The sequence below is a fragment of the Kogia breviceps genome, chromosome 18 (assembly GCF_026419965.1).
Source record: "Kogia breviceps isolate mKogBre1 chromosome 18, mKogBre1 haplotype 1, whole genome shotgun sequence".
Lineage (NCBI taxonomy): Eukaryota > Metazoa > Chordata > Mammalia > Artiodactyla > Physeteridae > Kogia > Kogia breviceps.
Window position 1 is genome coordinate 46,108,827 of NC_081327.1, and position 17,949 is coordinate 46,126,775.

Here is a 17,949-nt window from a genome sequence, read left to right on the forward strand (position 1 = left end):
TGCTGATGAGCAGGGCTCAGGAGGGAATCAGGTGGCAATCCCACCCACCTTCCTTCTGTTTCCTCCACTGAAATTCCAGCACCACATCATCATGGCCTACGAAGGTATGGACCGGCGTGTTCAGGTCAAAGACATTCCACAAGAGCAGGCTGTTCTCCCTCCGCAGCTGGGGAACCATCACGGTCACCAATCCATTGCTGAAAGGCTGTGGCAAAAGAGGGAAAAGCAGGCATTGTTCCAGGGAGAATCCGCTGAGTCTTGAGTTACCCACGTTGGAATTCTCGCCTAATTAAAATAAACTGGATGATGGGGGCCCCAACCCATCTGGGGAACATTTTTCCAAATACCGTCAGTTGACCACCACAGCTACTTTTCATTTGCTTTCCTTTTTTTTTTTTTTTTTTTTTCTTTGCTGACGGAAGGGACCACAGCAAGTAAAAGATAAAGCTAAGCCAAATACTTGGAGATGAACGTCTTTTTTTTTTTTTTTTTTGCGGTATGTGGGCCTCTCACTGCTGTGGCCTCTCCCGTTGCAGAGCACAGGCTCCGGACGCGCAGGCCTAGCGGCCATGGCTCACGGGCTTAGTTGCTCCGCGGCATGTGGGATCTTCCCGGACCAGGGCACGAACCCGTGTCCCCTGCATCGGCAGGCGGATTCTCAACCACTGCGCCACCAGGGAAGCCCAAGATGAACGTCTTTTAATGTAAAATAAGCAAATGGCTCTAGGGGTTGCACACGGGAACACCCCGGCTCCTCTCCACGAGTTCCCTGAGAGTTAGCGAGTACATTCCCAGAACGAGCGTGCAAAGCACACTGAGGGTAACCGCAGACAGCAAACAAACCCTGCCACGTGGAAATGCACCAGAAGCACACCATCCACGTGAAGCAGTACCTTGCCACTGCCCCCAAGACCACAGCTTTGCAAAGGAAAACCTTCCAGTTTCAGGACTGACACTTTCCACTTATAAACACCCAATCTGCAAGGTAGCTAAGGGGCTCATTTGGTTGATAGGCAGACTCTGTTCTTTAAGGAATTAAGCCAAAGCCACCTAAGAGCACATTTATTTTCTCCTGCCCTCCTGGCAGCACTCCTGAGCTTTCCTGTTGGTTTTTTAAAGCAAACGTATTAATCCAGAGAAGTATTTCAATTCACAAGAGCAAAGCCTGACTTTCTCCCAAATGCTCCCAGATGCGAAGGCCAAGTAATACCACAATTCTCTTCTTCACTCCATGACGCGGCAGGTGGCTGCCTAATGCACAGGGATACCTTCATTCACCCCTGTGCTCCCTTTCAAGTTGACACCGAAGGAAATATATTATCTCTGATCAATTATCAATCTGGCAGCAAAGTTGGAAGGTCGGTAACAGCCTATCCACTACACTTGTAGCATTTTGTGGTTTATACGGCATTTTCATACATGTTTTTTTCCCAAAGGGAAAACATATTGTACAGGTACTAAATGCCACCAAATTGGACCCTGAAAAATAGGGAATTTTATCACAATTTTAAAAAAGAGCAAGGCATATTAAACCCTAATATTCATGTTTGACACGGGAGGAAACTATTACTCAAAACACACACGTGGCTTGCCCAAGGCCACACAAGTATTAAATGGCTCATTACAGCATTATTCACAATACCCAAGATATAGAAACAACCTACATGTCTGTTAATGGATGAATGAATAAAGAAGATGTGGTACATATACAGTGGAATATTATTCAGCAACAAGAAACAAGGAAACTCTGCCATTTGTCACAATATGGACGGACCTTGAGGGCATTATGGTAAGTGAAATAAGTCAGACAAAGACAAATACTGTATGATATCATTTATATGTGGAATCTAAAAAGCTGAACTCATAGAAACAGAGTAGAACGGTGGTTACCAGGGGTTGGGGGTGGGAGATGCTGGTCAAAGGGTACAAACTTCCGGTTATAAGATGAATAAGCTCTGGAGATTTAATGTACAGCATGTGATTATGGTTAACAGCACCATATGATATACTTGAGAGTTAAAAGAGAGTAGACCTTAAATGTTTTCATTGCAGAAAAGAGATGGTAATTATGTGATGACGGAAGTGTTAACAAATGCTACAGTGGTAACTGTTTCGCAATATGTAAGTGTAACATATCAACATGTTATATACCTTGAACTTATGCCATGTTCTATGCCAATCATATCTCAGTAAAGCTGGGGAAAATAATTCAATGACATTGCCAAGCCCTAAACCAAGTTCTTCTGAATCTAAAGCCAGAGTTCTTTCCACCACGATCCACTGACCTCCAGCCTCTCAACCCTCCAGCTTCCCCGCTTCCCCTCCCTTACTGACCACCTTTCACAACGCCCAGCTCCCCAGCCCAGCTAGTCTAGCACTTCTAGTATAGAGTCTCACCCGACGACCCAAGGGCAAATTTTTAAATAGATAACGGCTTTTATGCCATCATTACCACCTTTGTCCCACTTCTGAACCAAGACAGAAGGAGAAAACTGCCTCACAAAAAAATAAGAGGAAATCTCCCTGGCCCCTTCTGTCCAAAACACCTAGATAATGTTTCCGGGCAAGAGGTAGGGCATCTCACTCACAGTGTATCTGGCCTTCCAGACAGGCACCTGGCAAGGGAGAATATTGAGGTATTTTCGAGGCTGGCGGTAATCCCAGAACTGGAAGAAAGAAAGCAGGATAATTTGTGAGATAAATGCCAAAAAACCCACAAAAAACCTCAACTATCAAAATAAGCATAGCCGGGACTTCCCTGGTGGTCCAGTGGTTAAGAATCCTCCTTTCAATGTAGGGGATGCGGGTTCAGTCCCTGGTCGGAGAACTAAGATCCCACATGCCACGGGGCAACTAAGGCTGTGTGCCACAACTAAAGAGCTCGCGCACCACAACTACTGAGCCCACGTGCCACAACTAGACAGAAGCCCGTGCACCGCAATGAACGATCCCCCATGCCTCGACAAAGATCCCGCGCGCCACAACTAAGACCCAATGCAGCCAAATAAATAAATAAATATTTTTAAAAAACAAACAGAAAAGAAATAAGCATAGCCTTCAAACTCCATGCTTTCTGTCCTCTAAGTGCATTTGAGTCAGTCCCCACGGCCATGCTCCTGTGACAGAGACACACAGGAAACGCCCCTTTCACACTTAGGAACAGTATAGTAGAAACGAAGACTTCTGTGAACACATGAGGATCACTCCTTGAGGCAGATCACTGCCAGCCTGCCTATTAAACCACCTTCACAGTTGAAAGGCAGAAGTGACAACTTTTCATCCTGTATCACTTCACACCACATAGAGTAATTTAACTACTAAATGAACTACCGCTACTGTTAGTAGTTAAAAATGCACTGACCACTGACTACATTTCAGACAGGTGTTTAGAGCTTTAATAGTTTCATCCCATCTAATCCTTACAACAATCATACAGTGGGTGTTATGAATCTCTTTTTCAAGGGAGGAAGCTAAATTACTAAACGATGTAACTTGTCCAGGCCACACGGCAAAAAGGTGACTGTGCGACTATTTGGGGCCCAACCACTCACGTACACCCTTCCACCCGCTCCAACACGGAAGGTGCAGGGAACACACAGGTGAGCCAGACAAAAACTGAGCCTTAGAGACGTCTATGCTTTTAACAGAAAAACAAACACACTTAGAGCTCAAGCATTTGCCATGAAAGCAGGAAATGGCAGAGCACCAAAGGCAGGAGGGCCAAGACTGAAACTCTGAACTATCAGGTATTAAGGAACTATTGTCAAAAACAGGTGACAGGAGGGGACTCCCTTCGTGGTCCACTGGAGGGGGCACGGGTTCATTCCCTGGTTGGGGAACTAAGATCCCGCATGCCACGCAGCACGGACCAAAAAAAAAAAAAAAGTGAGAGGAGCCACTCCAGAGAACAGTTTGGCAGTTTCTTAAAAAGTTAAACACACACCCACCATGTGACTCAGCAATCCCATTCTTATATGTTGGTCCTAGAAAACTGAAAAGTTCTCTTCACAGAAAAAAAAATCAATACACGAATGTTTACAGCAGCTCTATTCACAATTACCAATAACTGCAAACAGCCCAAATGTCCTTCCACAGGTCAAGAGATAATAATAAATTGTAGTATATCCATATAGTGGATTACTACCCAGCAATAAAAAGTATATGAACTACTGATTCTTAAAACGACTTGGGGAAATCTTAAAGGCATTATGCTGAGTGAAAGAAGCCAACCTCAAAAAGGTACATCCTGCGTGATTCCATTTAACTGACATTCTCATAAAGACAAAACTACGGTGATGGAGAACAGAGCAGCGGTTGCCAGAAGTTAGGGGCTGGGGAAGGTGGAACTCTATAGGTATAGCATGAGGCAATTCTTGTTTCTTCTGACAATTCTTTTTTGCCGAATTCAAGTCCCATATTCAACATACTAAAATTGTTAAGATGTCATTTCCATCTAAACTGCTTTTGGGTTTCCCAGATGGCCACGGGGTAAACTATGACTTGCTCCCTCAACTTATAAAAGAAGGAGAACTAGAAATAATTAGGTATGCTTAGCATTCTCCATATTTTCAATTAGCCCAACACTGTGTAAACGTTTTCCCGTTACCAGGTCCACCCTAGGCAAAAACCTAGCAAATAAAAGAGAAGTTCAGCCTCCCTGGGTTGATTATATACAAGTAAAATATTATTACTCTGAATGCACTTCAGCAATAGTTTACTTTTCAGGTTGGACGTTCATTTACAAAGTATATTCACGTTCATTTACAAAGACCGGCATGATACTACTAATAAAATTAATCCTTTAAAAAAAAGATTTTGCTTCTAGATTTAAATATGCTCATCAGTTGGTGACAGTTATGTCAGATAATTTATGGGATAAATAGAGGACCCTGGAAAAAGTCCTTACTGTTCATAAAAAGCTCTAATTCTCAAGGCCATCATTGATGGGGTCTTATAAAATGATTACACTATAGTTGAACGGAGGACTTTGGTCTATTTCAGTGTGATAAGGTTGGTTATTATAATAAGTTAACTAGAGCCATGCTGCCTCCCATCCACAGGTAACTTCTGCTTTCCTCTTACCATTGCCAAAGGCCTCCTCTCCAAGCTAGGGATCAAAAAGAAATTTTTCTGAAGAAATGTCAGAAGAGCCTTGGTCAAGAACCAGGTTCCTGACTGTTGACATCACAGGGAACAGCCTCTGGGTACAGGTTTCTCAACATGGCTCACCGTATACCATGAACATGTCGGAACGGACAAAGGGACTGGGTCTGGATGTCCAGGGCTCAGTCTGGAAGATGGCAATTTTGTAACATAGCCTGCTTACCCCAAGATAAGGAAAAAAACAATTGGTTATCCAAACTGACATGAACTAATTTCGTTATGGTCCATGGTCTATTTTTTTTTTTTTTTTTTGCGGTACGCGGGCCTCTCACTGTTGTGGCCTCTCCCGCTGCGGAGCACAGGCTCCGGACGCGCAGGTTCAGCGGCCACGGCTCACGGGCCCAGCCGCTCTGCGGCATGTGGGATCTTCCTGGACCGGGGCACGAACCCGCGTCCCCTACATCGGCAGGCGGACTCGCAACCACTGTGCCACCAGGGAAGCCCCTCATGTTCTATTTTTAATGGCCATAGAAGAAAAATCCTTTTCTTTCTTCTTGACCTAGCTCTAACCCTCAATTCAACAGTTTTACAGTTTACAATCTACAAAGTGAAGTGAAACTCATTCAACGGTATCTTGTTCCAGCAGACCCCTTAGAATTCACAAAAGACAAACAATAAAAATTATTGTTATAAATTATAAGCTAATAAATTGTCAGATAAACTAAAGATAATGATTATGTAGGAAAAAATGGCATGCACTGAGCCTTATCAACCAATTACTAAAAACAATGGTTGACTATTATAAGCGCCTCTAAATTGCTTCACTTTTTACAATTATGTTATTTGTATATGTTCAATAAAAACTGTCTTCTGGGCTTCCCTGGTGGCGCAGTGTTTGAGAGTCCGCCTGCCGATGCAGGGGACACGGGTTCGTGCCCCGGTCTGGGAAGATCCCGCGTGCCGCGGAGCGGCTGGGCCCGTGAGCCATGGCCGCTGAGCCTGCGCGTCCGGAGCCTGTGCACCGCAACAGGAGAGGCCGCAACAGTGAGAGGTCCGCCTACCGCAGAAAACAAACAAACAAACTGTCTTCCTACCAGGATATAGTGGAATAAATCAAATACCATGCCAAAAATCTCATTTAATTCATAAGCTAAGCCCACTACTAAGGAATAAGGACTGTGTTTCACATGTGGCAACTGGCCTGTTATCTGCTTTATTACCTATGGAATCCGAGCCTCAAAGGGTAGTAAAGTTGTCAGTGAATATTGACAAACCTGGGGACCTCAAAGAAAGAGAAGGAGGTGAATCGGATGATTTCTGGTTCCTGAAGTTGGGAAACAAGCTGATGGGGTTATGGGGACAAACACTTAAATCCAAAACAAACAAACAAACAGAAAAACCACTGTTGGCACATAAGACTAAATTATAACCCCAGGGGATTTACAAACCTCCAGACAGAAGTTAGATTTGAAGCCTGAGTGTACGATTCTAGCTTTGCTAACCATACCAAAGAGACGTACATGCCTGTGTAAATAAAACAGAGCATTGAATTGCTGAAGCTGAATCCTGAAGTTGCTAAGCACATTTCTGCAGTCAAAGCTCTGTCCTTGCGGGCAGAGACCCGACCATATGCAGGAACCGTGGGGCACGGCTAAGTCTGTGCTCTGCATCCCTCTGAACAAGGGTGCGTATCACATCTCCCAGTCAGCGAGGATAAACAAACAAGAAACACTGAGAGAAACCAAAAATAATAGGGTCACCGACATACATAAATCCTTGAGCATCTCCTGTAAGCTAGAGAATCTCTAATAAAACCACTCCATCTCTAATAAATAAACAATGAATAAATAATAAACAGATAATACATAAATCTCCAATAAAACAACTTCCAGCATTGTGAAATGCTGATGATCGAAGACGGCCTAACTTGTGCAGACGTGATAATCACGTAAGACAATTGCTACTTTTCCACCCCAGACTAATGGTAAACTTGGTAACTTTAATGACCATGCGGGCTTTTCTCCTTTACTTGTTTATCTGTTGTATTTCTGTTCTGATGAGCCAGTCCTGGAATGGGACTTCCTGACAACTTCCTGGCAAGTAAACTTCTTTTCCTGTCTAGATGTTTTTGTCTCTGACTTCCTCTCACAAAGGGAAAGAAGAAAAGCCTCCGAACAAATGCCAGGAGCCGTATCAGATACGTGCTACTGCATCACTCCCGCTGGACCACATCACCAGGTGTACCTGCCCAGCTCCCCAGAAAGCACATGCACCCCTGAAACACGTGCCATGCTAACCTACTGTACATTTCCTTCTGAAGAAGGCGCTCACACGCCCCCGATGCGTCCCAGACACGCTCCCCCAACTGCCCTGGGGGTGCTGCTCACCTTGACAGAGTTGTCTTGACTGGAGGTGGCGAGAACGTGCTCGCTGTCTGGGTGCCAGTCCAGGCCGTGGATTTTGGAGAGGTGGGCTGCCAGATACTCCACTGCTGTGCTGGGTTTCTGCAACAGGATCAGCAACGAGAGCTGTCACTTCAGGGGGAACTCAGAGTGTCCACCATGTAACAGCGTGCTGGGTGCCGAGCGGGAACACAGAAATACTCCCAGAGGAACTCCCTGGCGGTCCAGGGGTTAGGGCTCCGCGCTTCCACTGGAGGGGGACACAGGTCTGATCCCTGGTCGAGCCGCTGAGATCCCGCACGCCGCACAGCGCGGCCAAAACAACAACAGAAAGCTCCCAGAGGCCACCTCTATGCTTAAGAAACTCCGCTTTGTTTTGTCTAAAACAAACGACAGAAGACTTCTTCAGCTCTCCTTCACGCATGCTCTGAATACGGGCCTGTGAGCCTAATCTACTTCCGCTCCGGCTCCAGGTACGGCCTTACTGAAGGACACAAGGTAGTGGAGGCTTTTCTCCTTTGGTACCGTGGTCTGCAATTCCTGCTCCCCTTCCTCACAGTCACCCACAAACAGGGGCTGTGACATCTCAACAGACCCAACCCCGATCCTGGGGGTAAAACCACTAATCTTTTTTTTTCTAATTGAAGTATAGTTGATGTACAATATTATATGATACAGGTGTACAATATAGTGATTCACCATTTTTAAAGGTTAAGCTCCACTTATAGTTATTATAAAATATTGGCTTTATTTCCCATGTTGTACAATGTAACACAACATTGTTGCTTATTTTGTACATAATAGTTTGTCCCGCATAATCCCCTATCCCTATAGCGCCCCTCCCCACTTCCCTCTCCCACTGGTAACCACTAGCTTGTTCTCTATATCTGAAAACCACCAAGCTTAAAATGATCAAGCCCTAAGACCTCAAAAAGAGAATGAACACACATCACAAAAGAAAATAATAGATGATTAATAAGCATATATAAAACAAATTCACGATTCACTTCGTTGTAAAGCAGAAACTAACACACCATTGTAAAGCAATTATACTCCAATAAAGATGTTTAAAAAAAAAAAAGTTCAGAAGGAAACCTCAGAAATATATTCATACATTAAAACATTAAAAGATTGTTTTTAGCAATCAAGTTAGAAGATACTTGTAAATAATATTCAATGCAGTGAGGCTGCATTTGTCACTGGTGGTGTACATAGAAAATAGTATAATCTGTTCGGGGAAAAAAAACTGGACAATTTTTATCAACAGACTTAAAATTCTTCCTTTCTTAAGGGAATATCCTAAATTCACAAAAAGCTTTAGGTACCAAAGATGTTCATCTTGGTGTTATTTGGAACACCTAGAAAACCGAAACAACATGAGAAATAAGTGGGGAATAATTAAATGTTAGAACCAGTTTTTTTTTTTTTTTTTTTTTTTTTTTTTTTTTTTTTTTTTTTTTTTTTGCTGTATGTGGGCCTCTCACTGTTGTGGCCTCTCCCGTTGCGGAGCACAGGCTCCGGACGCGCAGGCCCAGCGGCCATGGCTCACGGGCTTAGTTGCTCCGCGGCATGTGGGATCTTCCCGGACCAGGGCACGAACCCGTGTCTCCTGCATCGGCAGGCGGATTCTCAACCACTGCGCCACCAGGGAAGCCCTAGAACCAGTTATTGTACAGCTATCTGATACAATATGATGTAGCCACTAAAAGTTATACTTAGAAAGAGCTTATAACACAGGGGAAATGCATTTGTTGTAATGTTAAATGAAAAAAGTATGCATAACTATGCAGCACTGGTCTACGAGGTTAAGAGTGCAATCTCCAGAACCAGCCTCGCTGAATTTAAATCCTGGCAACAAACTGTGCCTCAGTTTACTCAGCTGTAGAATGGGGTAATAATATTCCCTACTTTAAAGGTTAGTTATAAAGAGAAATGAATCAATGCACATAAAGTTCTTAGAACAATGCCTGTACATAATAAACACTTAGAAATATTAGTATTACTAGTCATTCACGAATTTGAGTGAAAATCCAACATTACCACCGATACTGCACTTTTCTAAGCCTGTGATGCTTGCTGCCAATAGTCCTGCTTTGATACTAGAAAGTGCCAAAGAAGTGAAATTACAACCAACAAGTTTCACAATCCAAATGAACAGAAGTCCTAAGTATTAAGAGCCAAGACAAAGTTAAAGCTCTTTAAACAAAATAGATAAAAGGCTCGCTAAGGGAAGTCAGGGTTATGAGTAGACCAATGAGAAGGCTAGAAAGAAACAGTTCAGCAGTATATTTCTACAAGATAAGGAACACAGCTACTGTTTCGGAAAACACGTCCTGACCGAGTTCATGGCTAAACACCCAATTGTTTATTTTGCCTATGGCTCTGAAAACAGTCTAAAGCAAATACACAAGTATTACAAATTAACCAGACATTTTAGTTAAACCATTTACTATATTTAAAGGCTATACCAGTGACAAATATGAATAAAACCAATTGCCAATTGAAGAAATAAAGACGGATGAAGAATGACTAGACGATTACCAGACTGGACTAAAAGGGACAGAGAAACTAACATACAGGAGATGCACCATCCATCCTTTTTTTATAAAATCACCTTGTCACCTAAGAGCCACCTAAAGCGAGGGCTTCGGCAGGCACACCCCTTTCCCGGCAGGTCTTGGCACCCAATCCAGCAGCCTCCCGATCTCTGCTTCACTTCCCTCTCCTCTCCAACTGCATGACTTTATTCCCTGCTGGAAGGGGAAGGGAGCAGGGCAGCCGGAAGCAAGGCTGAGACTTTACAGTCAGCAGCCCAGTTGGGACAGTTCCTGAACAAGTTCCAGGAAAAACTAACAGTAGGTCCTCCCCACAGAGGCAGGTTTCACAGAGCAGGAAGCAGAATTTACACCCCAGATCTCACAGAAGCCGACTACTCTCTGCATTCTTACCCAATCGTCTGGCAGTTAGTTGTGGAAGAGGCCCTTTCCCTGCATCACTGTTCTCACTGATGCCAACATATCCAACTTCCAGACTTGCCATTACGGTAGCAGCCCAGAACCCTGCAACTCTTTCATGCCTCTCAGGTCCATGGGCTAATGCAGGGAGAACGTACGCTCTGCAGGCTCATTTGAGGCTGACGGCACAGCTAGACTTCCAAGGGAAGATTTGAGCATACCAAGTATCCTGCCTCAGCGATTTAATTCTAGATGGTATGTGTCCTAGGACAATGAGTTTTCACTTTGGAATCTGGGGCAGGAATAAGAAGCCTGCTGACCATTCTAGAATAGTGTCTGGTCCCCCAGCCTTGACTCCCTCAGTGACACACTCACTATTATCATCTTTATTCTGAAGAAAAGGAAACTGAGGCTTGGAAAAGTTTGTGGCTCACCTGATATCATAATCAGGAGGCAGCAAAATGGGACGCCAGCTTAGGTCAGGTCAAGTTCATGTTCTTTTTTTTTTTTTTTGGCCACAGCACACAGCTAGCGGGATCTTAGTTCCCTGACCGGGGATTGAACCTGTGTCCCCTGCAGTGCAAGCTCAGAGTCCTAACTGCTGGACCGCCAGGGAATTCCCCAAGTTCATTTTCTTAACCACTGATCATAATGTCTCCCTCCCCTATCTTGCATCAACACCAGTTTGATCGGGAAGCAAATGTCATCTGGTACTAGGATCCTAACACGGCAATGAACCATGCTGCACAGGGTACCCTGGTCTCTCAAGACAAGTCCTGCTATTCACAACATCCTCTTCATATCCTCTCAGAGGGGAAAAAGAAGATTACTTACCCGCTTGTCCCATATCCGTACATCCCCGTCATGACTGGTGGCAAGGCAATTAGCGTTCTTTTTATTCCATTTGACCTGTGAGGCACCCGCTGCAAAGAAAAATCAGGGGAGGAAAGCTGTTGCCCTCAACGCCTTCAGTACCAGAGGGGAGCTTTTCCAGGGGAGCTGCATAATGAGTTCCGGATGAGTAAGAACAGAACTCTTCAAGCTTCTATGACTGCATCAGCTCCACCATTAAGGAGAAACTGAAGCCAAAGAATAAATGAAATAACACATGGCAACAGGATCAGAGTCACCTAATTGAGGAAATAATCTCACTGAGGAGAAAAAAAAAAAAAAAAAACTTCAGGTTACCTCCGAGCAGAATCAGCAGGGAAAGACAGTTTCTTACAGAGTGGCGGTTCAGCCGGCTCTGTTGGCTGGTCACTGACACATCACAAAACCTGGCCCTTCATCCTCTCCTAAACCAAGCTCGCGCTCCCAATCAGAAGAGCCTCAGCTCAAAGCCTGCTCCTTCCCACACTGGTTTTTTTGGTTTCGTTTCTGGGGGAGGGACAGTCTTGGAAAAACACAGCCTCCAGTTGAGGCTCAGCTGAAGAATCAGCCCCAGTGTGGCCCAATTCTGCCCTCAGAAAGTTATGTGCACCCCAATCCCACTCCCATCTCCCCATCAGTGAGCGGTTACACGTGGCCCTGCATGGAGACAGGGAAAGGGAACACGCCTGGCACCGCGTGAACTCAGTCCTCTGCCAGAACACAGAGGTAACAGCAACGGGGACAAAAGAGCTACTTAAGAGAGGAGGCATACTGGAAGATGCCAGAAGGGGCTGAGACAGGTGGAAAATTGGGACATAGCAGCACTTCCAGCTGACTCTTAAAATAATCGCATTGATTATATTAAACCAGAATCGCATGATGACTCTCCTTCCACCTCTTCTTGTTCTTTGCTCAGACAACACATGACATTTCTGCTTTGACACCCTCTCCCTTTGGGTGGGTGTTTATTACTTGGGGACACCACAGTGGATCCAGGACTCTGGAGAAGAACCTGACCCAAGAATCCATAGAGTATAAGACAGAAAGCAAGGACTTAGAACCTAACAGGAAACAGAGTAAGGCCCAGACTTTATCCTTGCTTGGTTTTGTTTGCTTATTTGTTTGTTGTGTTTTTTTTCCTTGAGACACAGGGCAACTTCAGTCACCTAAGAACGAGTGATGGAGACCCCTGAAGTTGGAGGACGGCAGTTTCTTTGCAAGAAACGATATCAGCTAGAGGAGAAAGTGTGTAAGAAAAGACTGCTCCAGGGACTTCCCTGGTGGTGCAAGTGGTTAAGAATCCGCCTGCCAATGCAGGGGACATGGGTTCAAGGCCCAGTCTGGGAAGACCCCACATGCCACGGAGCAACTGGGCCCGTGAGCCACAACTACTGAAGGCCGCAAACCTGGAGCCCGTGCTCCGCAACAAAGAAAAGCCACCGCAATGAGAAGCCTGCACACAGCAACGAAGAGTAGCCCCCGCTCTCTGCAATTAGAGAAAGCCTGTGCGCAGCAACAAAGACCCAACGCAGCCAAAAATAAATAAATAAATAAATACTTTTTTTTAAAAAAAAAGAGACTGCTCCATCTCCACGTGACAGAGTTACAAAAGAATGAAACAACACAGGAAAAAAATTTTCTCTATGCCTTTTTTTTTTTAATGCTTTTTTTTTTTTTTTTGTGGTACGCGGCCCTCTAACTGTTGTGGCCTCTCCCGTTGCGGAGCACAGGGTCCGGACGCGCAGGCTCAGAGGCCATGGCTCACGGGCCCAGCCGCTCCGCGGCATGTGGGATCTTCCCAGACCAGGGCTCTGACCCATGTCTCCTGCGTCGGCAGGCAGATTCTTAACCACTGTGCCACCAGGGAAGTCGTCCCTCACAGATTTTTATTTATTTATTTATTTATATTATTATTATTATTTTTGCAGTACGTGGGCCTCTCCCGTTGCGGAGCACAGGCTCCGGACGTGCAGGCTCAGCGGCCATGGCTCACGGGCCCAGCCACTCCGCGGCACGTGGGATCTTCCCGGACCGGGGCACGAACCCGCGTCCCCTGCATCGGCAGGCGGACTCTCAACCACTGCGCCACCAGGGAAGCCCTCTATGTCTTTAATGTTGTGTCTAAATGAGATGATGGATGTTCACTCAATTTACTGTGGTCATCATTTCATCATGTACGTAAGTCAAATCATTATGCTGTACACAAACTTACACAGTGCTGTGTGTCAGTTATAGCTCAATAAAACCGGAAGGAAAGGAAAAAGAAAAGAAAAACCAGTTCCAAGGAAATATGCCTTGCCCAGTAGGTGGTCCATCAGAACATGAAGCCTCCAAAGGATTCTGGGAAGCCCTTAATTCAACGTGTTTTACTAGGATCGTGACACCAGGGTCAAACGGAGACCTCACAGACCACAAGAGTTCTCAGAAACAGAGAACTCTCTGGAGCACACATGGACATGCCCTTACGGACTCCCTACCCCAAGGTATAAACAATGTGCTCACAGAGAGGTGAGGACCACAGGCTCTGGGGAGCCGCAGCACCCCGGCTGCATCTCTCACGGCATGAGAGCTCTGCCACCACTGAAACCTCACTGAGGTGCAAAAAAGAAAGAAGTCTCCTACCTCTGTTTTTTCAGAAAGACTCCCAAAAGAAAGCAATTAGAATAATCTTTCTTTTTAGAGGTCCTCTATAAGCCATCTAACTTAGAAACCTGCAAGTAGAAATAACAAAGTCAGGGATGGATGAGTGAGGCATTCACAGACCATTAGTACCTTCTTTCAGCTCAGTGTCCTCTGCAACCACGTCTGTGGGCCGTTCTACGCCTCAGATCATGAGTGCCTACAAGTGTGTGCACACAGGTTGTGAGGGAGGCATCAGCACAACTGTCACGCGCTCAGCACAAGAGACACAGGTGCCTGAGTTCCACATCCAGGGAACAAACACTCCCAGAGCATCTCCACAGGACAGGTGCTTGGGCTGACCCTGGTCTGCAGCCCTGGACAGGGCAGACGTGGTCCCTAACCTCACAGAACAAACCAACCAACCGCTTAATACAGTCATGATGTTTAATGCCTTCAAATGACGAGGTGTCGGGGTGCAGGGGGATAAAAGGAAGAATCATGTGATCATTTTGGAGCAAACACCAAATGTGAATTCAAATGACGCAAGAAGATACAAAAAAGCAGGATTTAAGAGACAGGTGATACGGTCTGTTTTGACCAAGGATGCCAAAATAGAATACTGATGACTGGGCTTCATCATGGTGGGCAAGGTATACCGGTTCTATGCCCAAGTTCAACTCTCAGGAAGTGGTAAGAATACTCTGTAACAGCCCCAATGCAGAACTGCAAAAATAGTCAATTCCAACAGAGTGATGAGAACGGGTAGCTCAGAAAGTAATTTCAAATTTTCAGTACGCCCATATTAAATGATACCACGGGGACACAATCAGTATAATCTAGACTGTGCGGGAACAGCAGTTTCTTCAGTAAAGAAACTGCAGGGAAGGAAAAACAAACAAACCAAACAAGGGAAGGGAGGAGAAACCTAACAACTGAAAGAGATGAGAAATATATCAACCACTTATAAATACGGACTTTATTTGGATTCTGATTCAAATAATTTGTAAAAAGAGAACAAAAAACCAAACAACTACTGAGACTACTAAGGAAATCTGAATACTGCTTAAATATTTGACTACATTAAAGAACTACTGTTAATATTTTTAGGTATGCTAATGGAATTGTGGCTATGTTTTTTTTTTAAAAGGATTCTTCTCTTATTAAAAATACTTACTGGGACTTCCCTGGTGGTGCAGTGGTTAAGAATCCACCTGCCAATGCAGGAGACACGGGTTCGAGCCCTGGGCGGGGAAGATCCCACGTGCCACAAAGCAACTAAGCCCGTGTGCCACAACTACTGAGCCTGTGCTCCGGAGCCCACGAGCCACAACTCCTGAGCCCACGTGCCACAACTACTGAAGCCTGCGCGGCTAGAGCCCGTGCTCCGCCACAAGAGAAGCCACCGCGATGAGAAGCCCCCGCACCGCAACGAAGAGTAGCCCCCGCTCGCCACAGCTAGAGAAAGCCCGCGCGCAGCAATGAAGACCCAACACGGCCAAAAATAAATAAATAAAATAAAATAATTTTTTTTAAAAAAAGAAATACTTACTGAAATATTTGCTGATGAAATGATATGACACCTGGGATTTGCTTCAAAATAATCCCAAAGGGGATAGGGGTAGGGGTGGGTGGGCTAGTGGGTGAAAGAGGAAAGAAGACTGTCTGTTCGTCCACGACGCTCAAGCTGGATGATGAACGCTAGGCAATTCATCCTCTTCTAGTTTTATACACTTTTGATGGTTTCCACAAGAAAAAGTTTAAAAACAAACCAATGTGGCTCCTGCCCTTGAATTCTGAAATAAGTTCCTGAGCACATTCTACAGTCCTGACTCTAACTTCTGAGAGGAGGGGCAGCAGGGGCCTTGTGATGTGGACCTTACAGGTCCACGCCACCGTGGACAGAGCCCGGGCCACGGGGGCCGGGGGGACAGTGGGAGTGAAGCAGTGGAAGGAAGGGAATGCAGGCCGCCGGGGGGGCGTCCACTCACCTACAGCAGACAGCGCAACGGTCGGCTTCCGTGTATCTCTGAAACATAAGAGTCAGAAGTCAAATGCCCGTTCACCTGCCCCCATCCACCTGGTGCCTTTCTCCCATTGCTCACATTTCTTCACTTTCCTTTCAGTGGATTCTTGGACTTCAGCGGGAATGTGAGGGCCTTAAAAAGTAGTGTAAAGAGAAGCCTGTCTCCCTCCAGGGAGATGAACTTTCTCAGCTGAGGCTAAGTCTGAATTTCCAATTATACACTTGTACCCACAGAGGACAAATTACACGACCTGGCGGGGCCTGGGTGACTGATGCGGGGGTGGAGGGAGCCAAAGGAACCCCCTTCCTGGTGTCACTTCTCCTGTGGAACAACGGGACGGTCGTAGCGGCGTAATTCTGCAAGAACCAACAGCACTGCCAAGGTGGACTGGAAAACCACTCTGGATGTTCCCAACAGCCAAGAGGTAGAAGCAACCTAAGCGTCCACGACTGATGAACGGATAAATACAGTATTGTCTCTACATACCATGGGTTGTCATTAGACCTTAAAAAGGAAGGCGATACTGTCACGTGCTACAACATGGATGCACCCTGAGGCCATTATACCAAGTGACGTAAGTCAGTCACAGAAGGACAAACACTGTATGATTCCACTTACACGTGGTACCTAGAGCCGTCAAATTCATAGAGACAGAAAGTAGAGGGGTGGCTGCCAGGGACTGAAAGGAGGGGGAAATGGGGAGTTGGTTAATGGGTAGATTTTCAGTTCTGCAGGATGAAAAAGTTCTGGAGCTCTGTTGCACAACAATGTGAATATACTTAACACTACTGAACCGCACACTTAAAAATGATTAAGGTGGTAAATTTTGCTTTGTGGCTTTTATCACAATTTTATTTTTTTTGGAAACTACTCCTGGATACAACGGGAGACTCAACCATTCACCACGAACGGTCAAACAGAACTGGGCAGCCCCCTAGGGCTAGGAGGGCTGGGCAAGGCAAACCTGCAGCCCTGGCTTACTGTTCAGAAGACCTGAGAAGGCAAGTCAGTTCAAGTGTCTTTCGGTCTTTAAATTATGAAAACAACTGTTTCGATGTAAACGAGGGACCCTTGCCCCAGAGCTCCCAGGGGGTTGTTTGCTCGTTTAGAGCCCCTCTCTCCCACTTCCCCTGGATTTTTTGCTCCTTCTCCCTCCTCTGGCGCTGCCCTTAGACCTGTCACCTTGGAAGCGCTAACTTGCGTGGGATGCAGCTGAAGTCAGCTGGGCGCATCCTTACTCCCTGAGGATCCCTTTCCCCGGTCTGTCTGGTCAGTCAAACCTCAATACCTGGCTTGTCCTCTGCCTACAGTTTACCTTTCAGTGTAAAGCATCACAAAGTCACTGCCATTTGGGAGCAGAGTGGCCTGGCTGGGGAGAGGGTGTCCTGTCCTGGGGACTCCACAGGCCACAGGCCCTCTAGTTAATGGTTACGGGGAAAGAAATCTGCTTTACAAAGAGAAACGGGAATGGATGTTTACTAAGAACTTAGGACGCGCCAGGCCCTGGGCCGGGGGCTCCTCCACTCTTTGCTCCATGGAGAGTTGCTCCAGGAGGTGGCTCTCGGCCCCCTTTCCAGAGGGGAAGTGAAGCATCACCAAGAGCAAAGCAGCTGTCCTGGAGCACTGCTCGCTGCAGCACGTGTGTGTCTGTACCCAGCAGAATGCCCCCACCGTCACCTGCCACTTCAGGAAACTCCAGCCTGACTTCCAAATGCCAGAACCTGTGGTTCTCTGACAATGGGATTCCCCTGGCTGCTGAAGCCCGTTTTGCAAACCTCTGTGACGGGCTGAAGTGCCAGGGAGCTGAGGCTCCCCGGGACAGCCTTCAACCAGTGACTGACAGTGGATGGCACCCCCGCTTCCTGAGCCCTCGGAGGGGAACACCTCTGAGGAGGGAGTGGTACACCGGCCCCCAGTGTTCCCAGTAAGACCCAGCTCCAGCCGTTCACGGTGGCACCCAAGTAGATGACGTGC

The 17,949-nt window shown here is 46.0% G+C and overlaps 1 protein-coding gene across 6 annotated transcripts in view; it reads right to left on the reverse strand.

The window, feature by feature from the left end:
• The window catches only part of WDR59 (WD repeat domain 59), a 92,060-nt gene that overhangs the window by 49,144 nt on the left and 24,967 nt on the right, over positions 1-17,949 (reverse strand). For all 6 annotated transcript variants that reach the window (XR_010837916.1, XR_010837918.1, XR_010837917.1 and 3 more), the window contains exons 6-10: positions 15,940-15,977; positions 11,294-11,382; positions 7,491-7,607; positions 2,589-2,666; positions 49-205 (exon numbers count right to left, since the gene is read on the reverse strand). Coding sequence is in view for 3 of the 6 variants with exons in the window: in XM_059043727.2 (XP_058899710.1) it covers positions 49-205; positions 2,589-2,666; positions 7,491-7,607; positions 11,294-11,382; positions 15,940-15,977 (479 nt within the window). In the remaining 3 variants the exon portion in view is untranslated. The remainder of the gene's footprint in view (positions 1-48; positions 206-2,588; positions 2,667-7,490; positions 7,608-11,293; positions 11,383-15,939; positions 15,978-17,949) is intronic.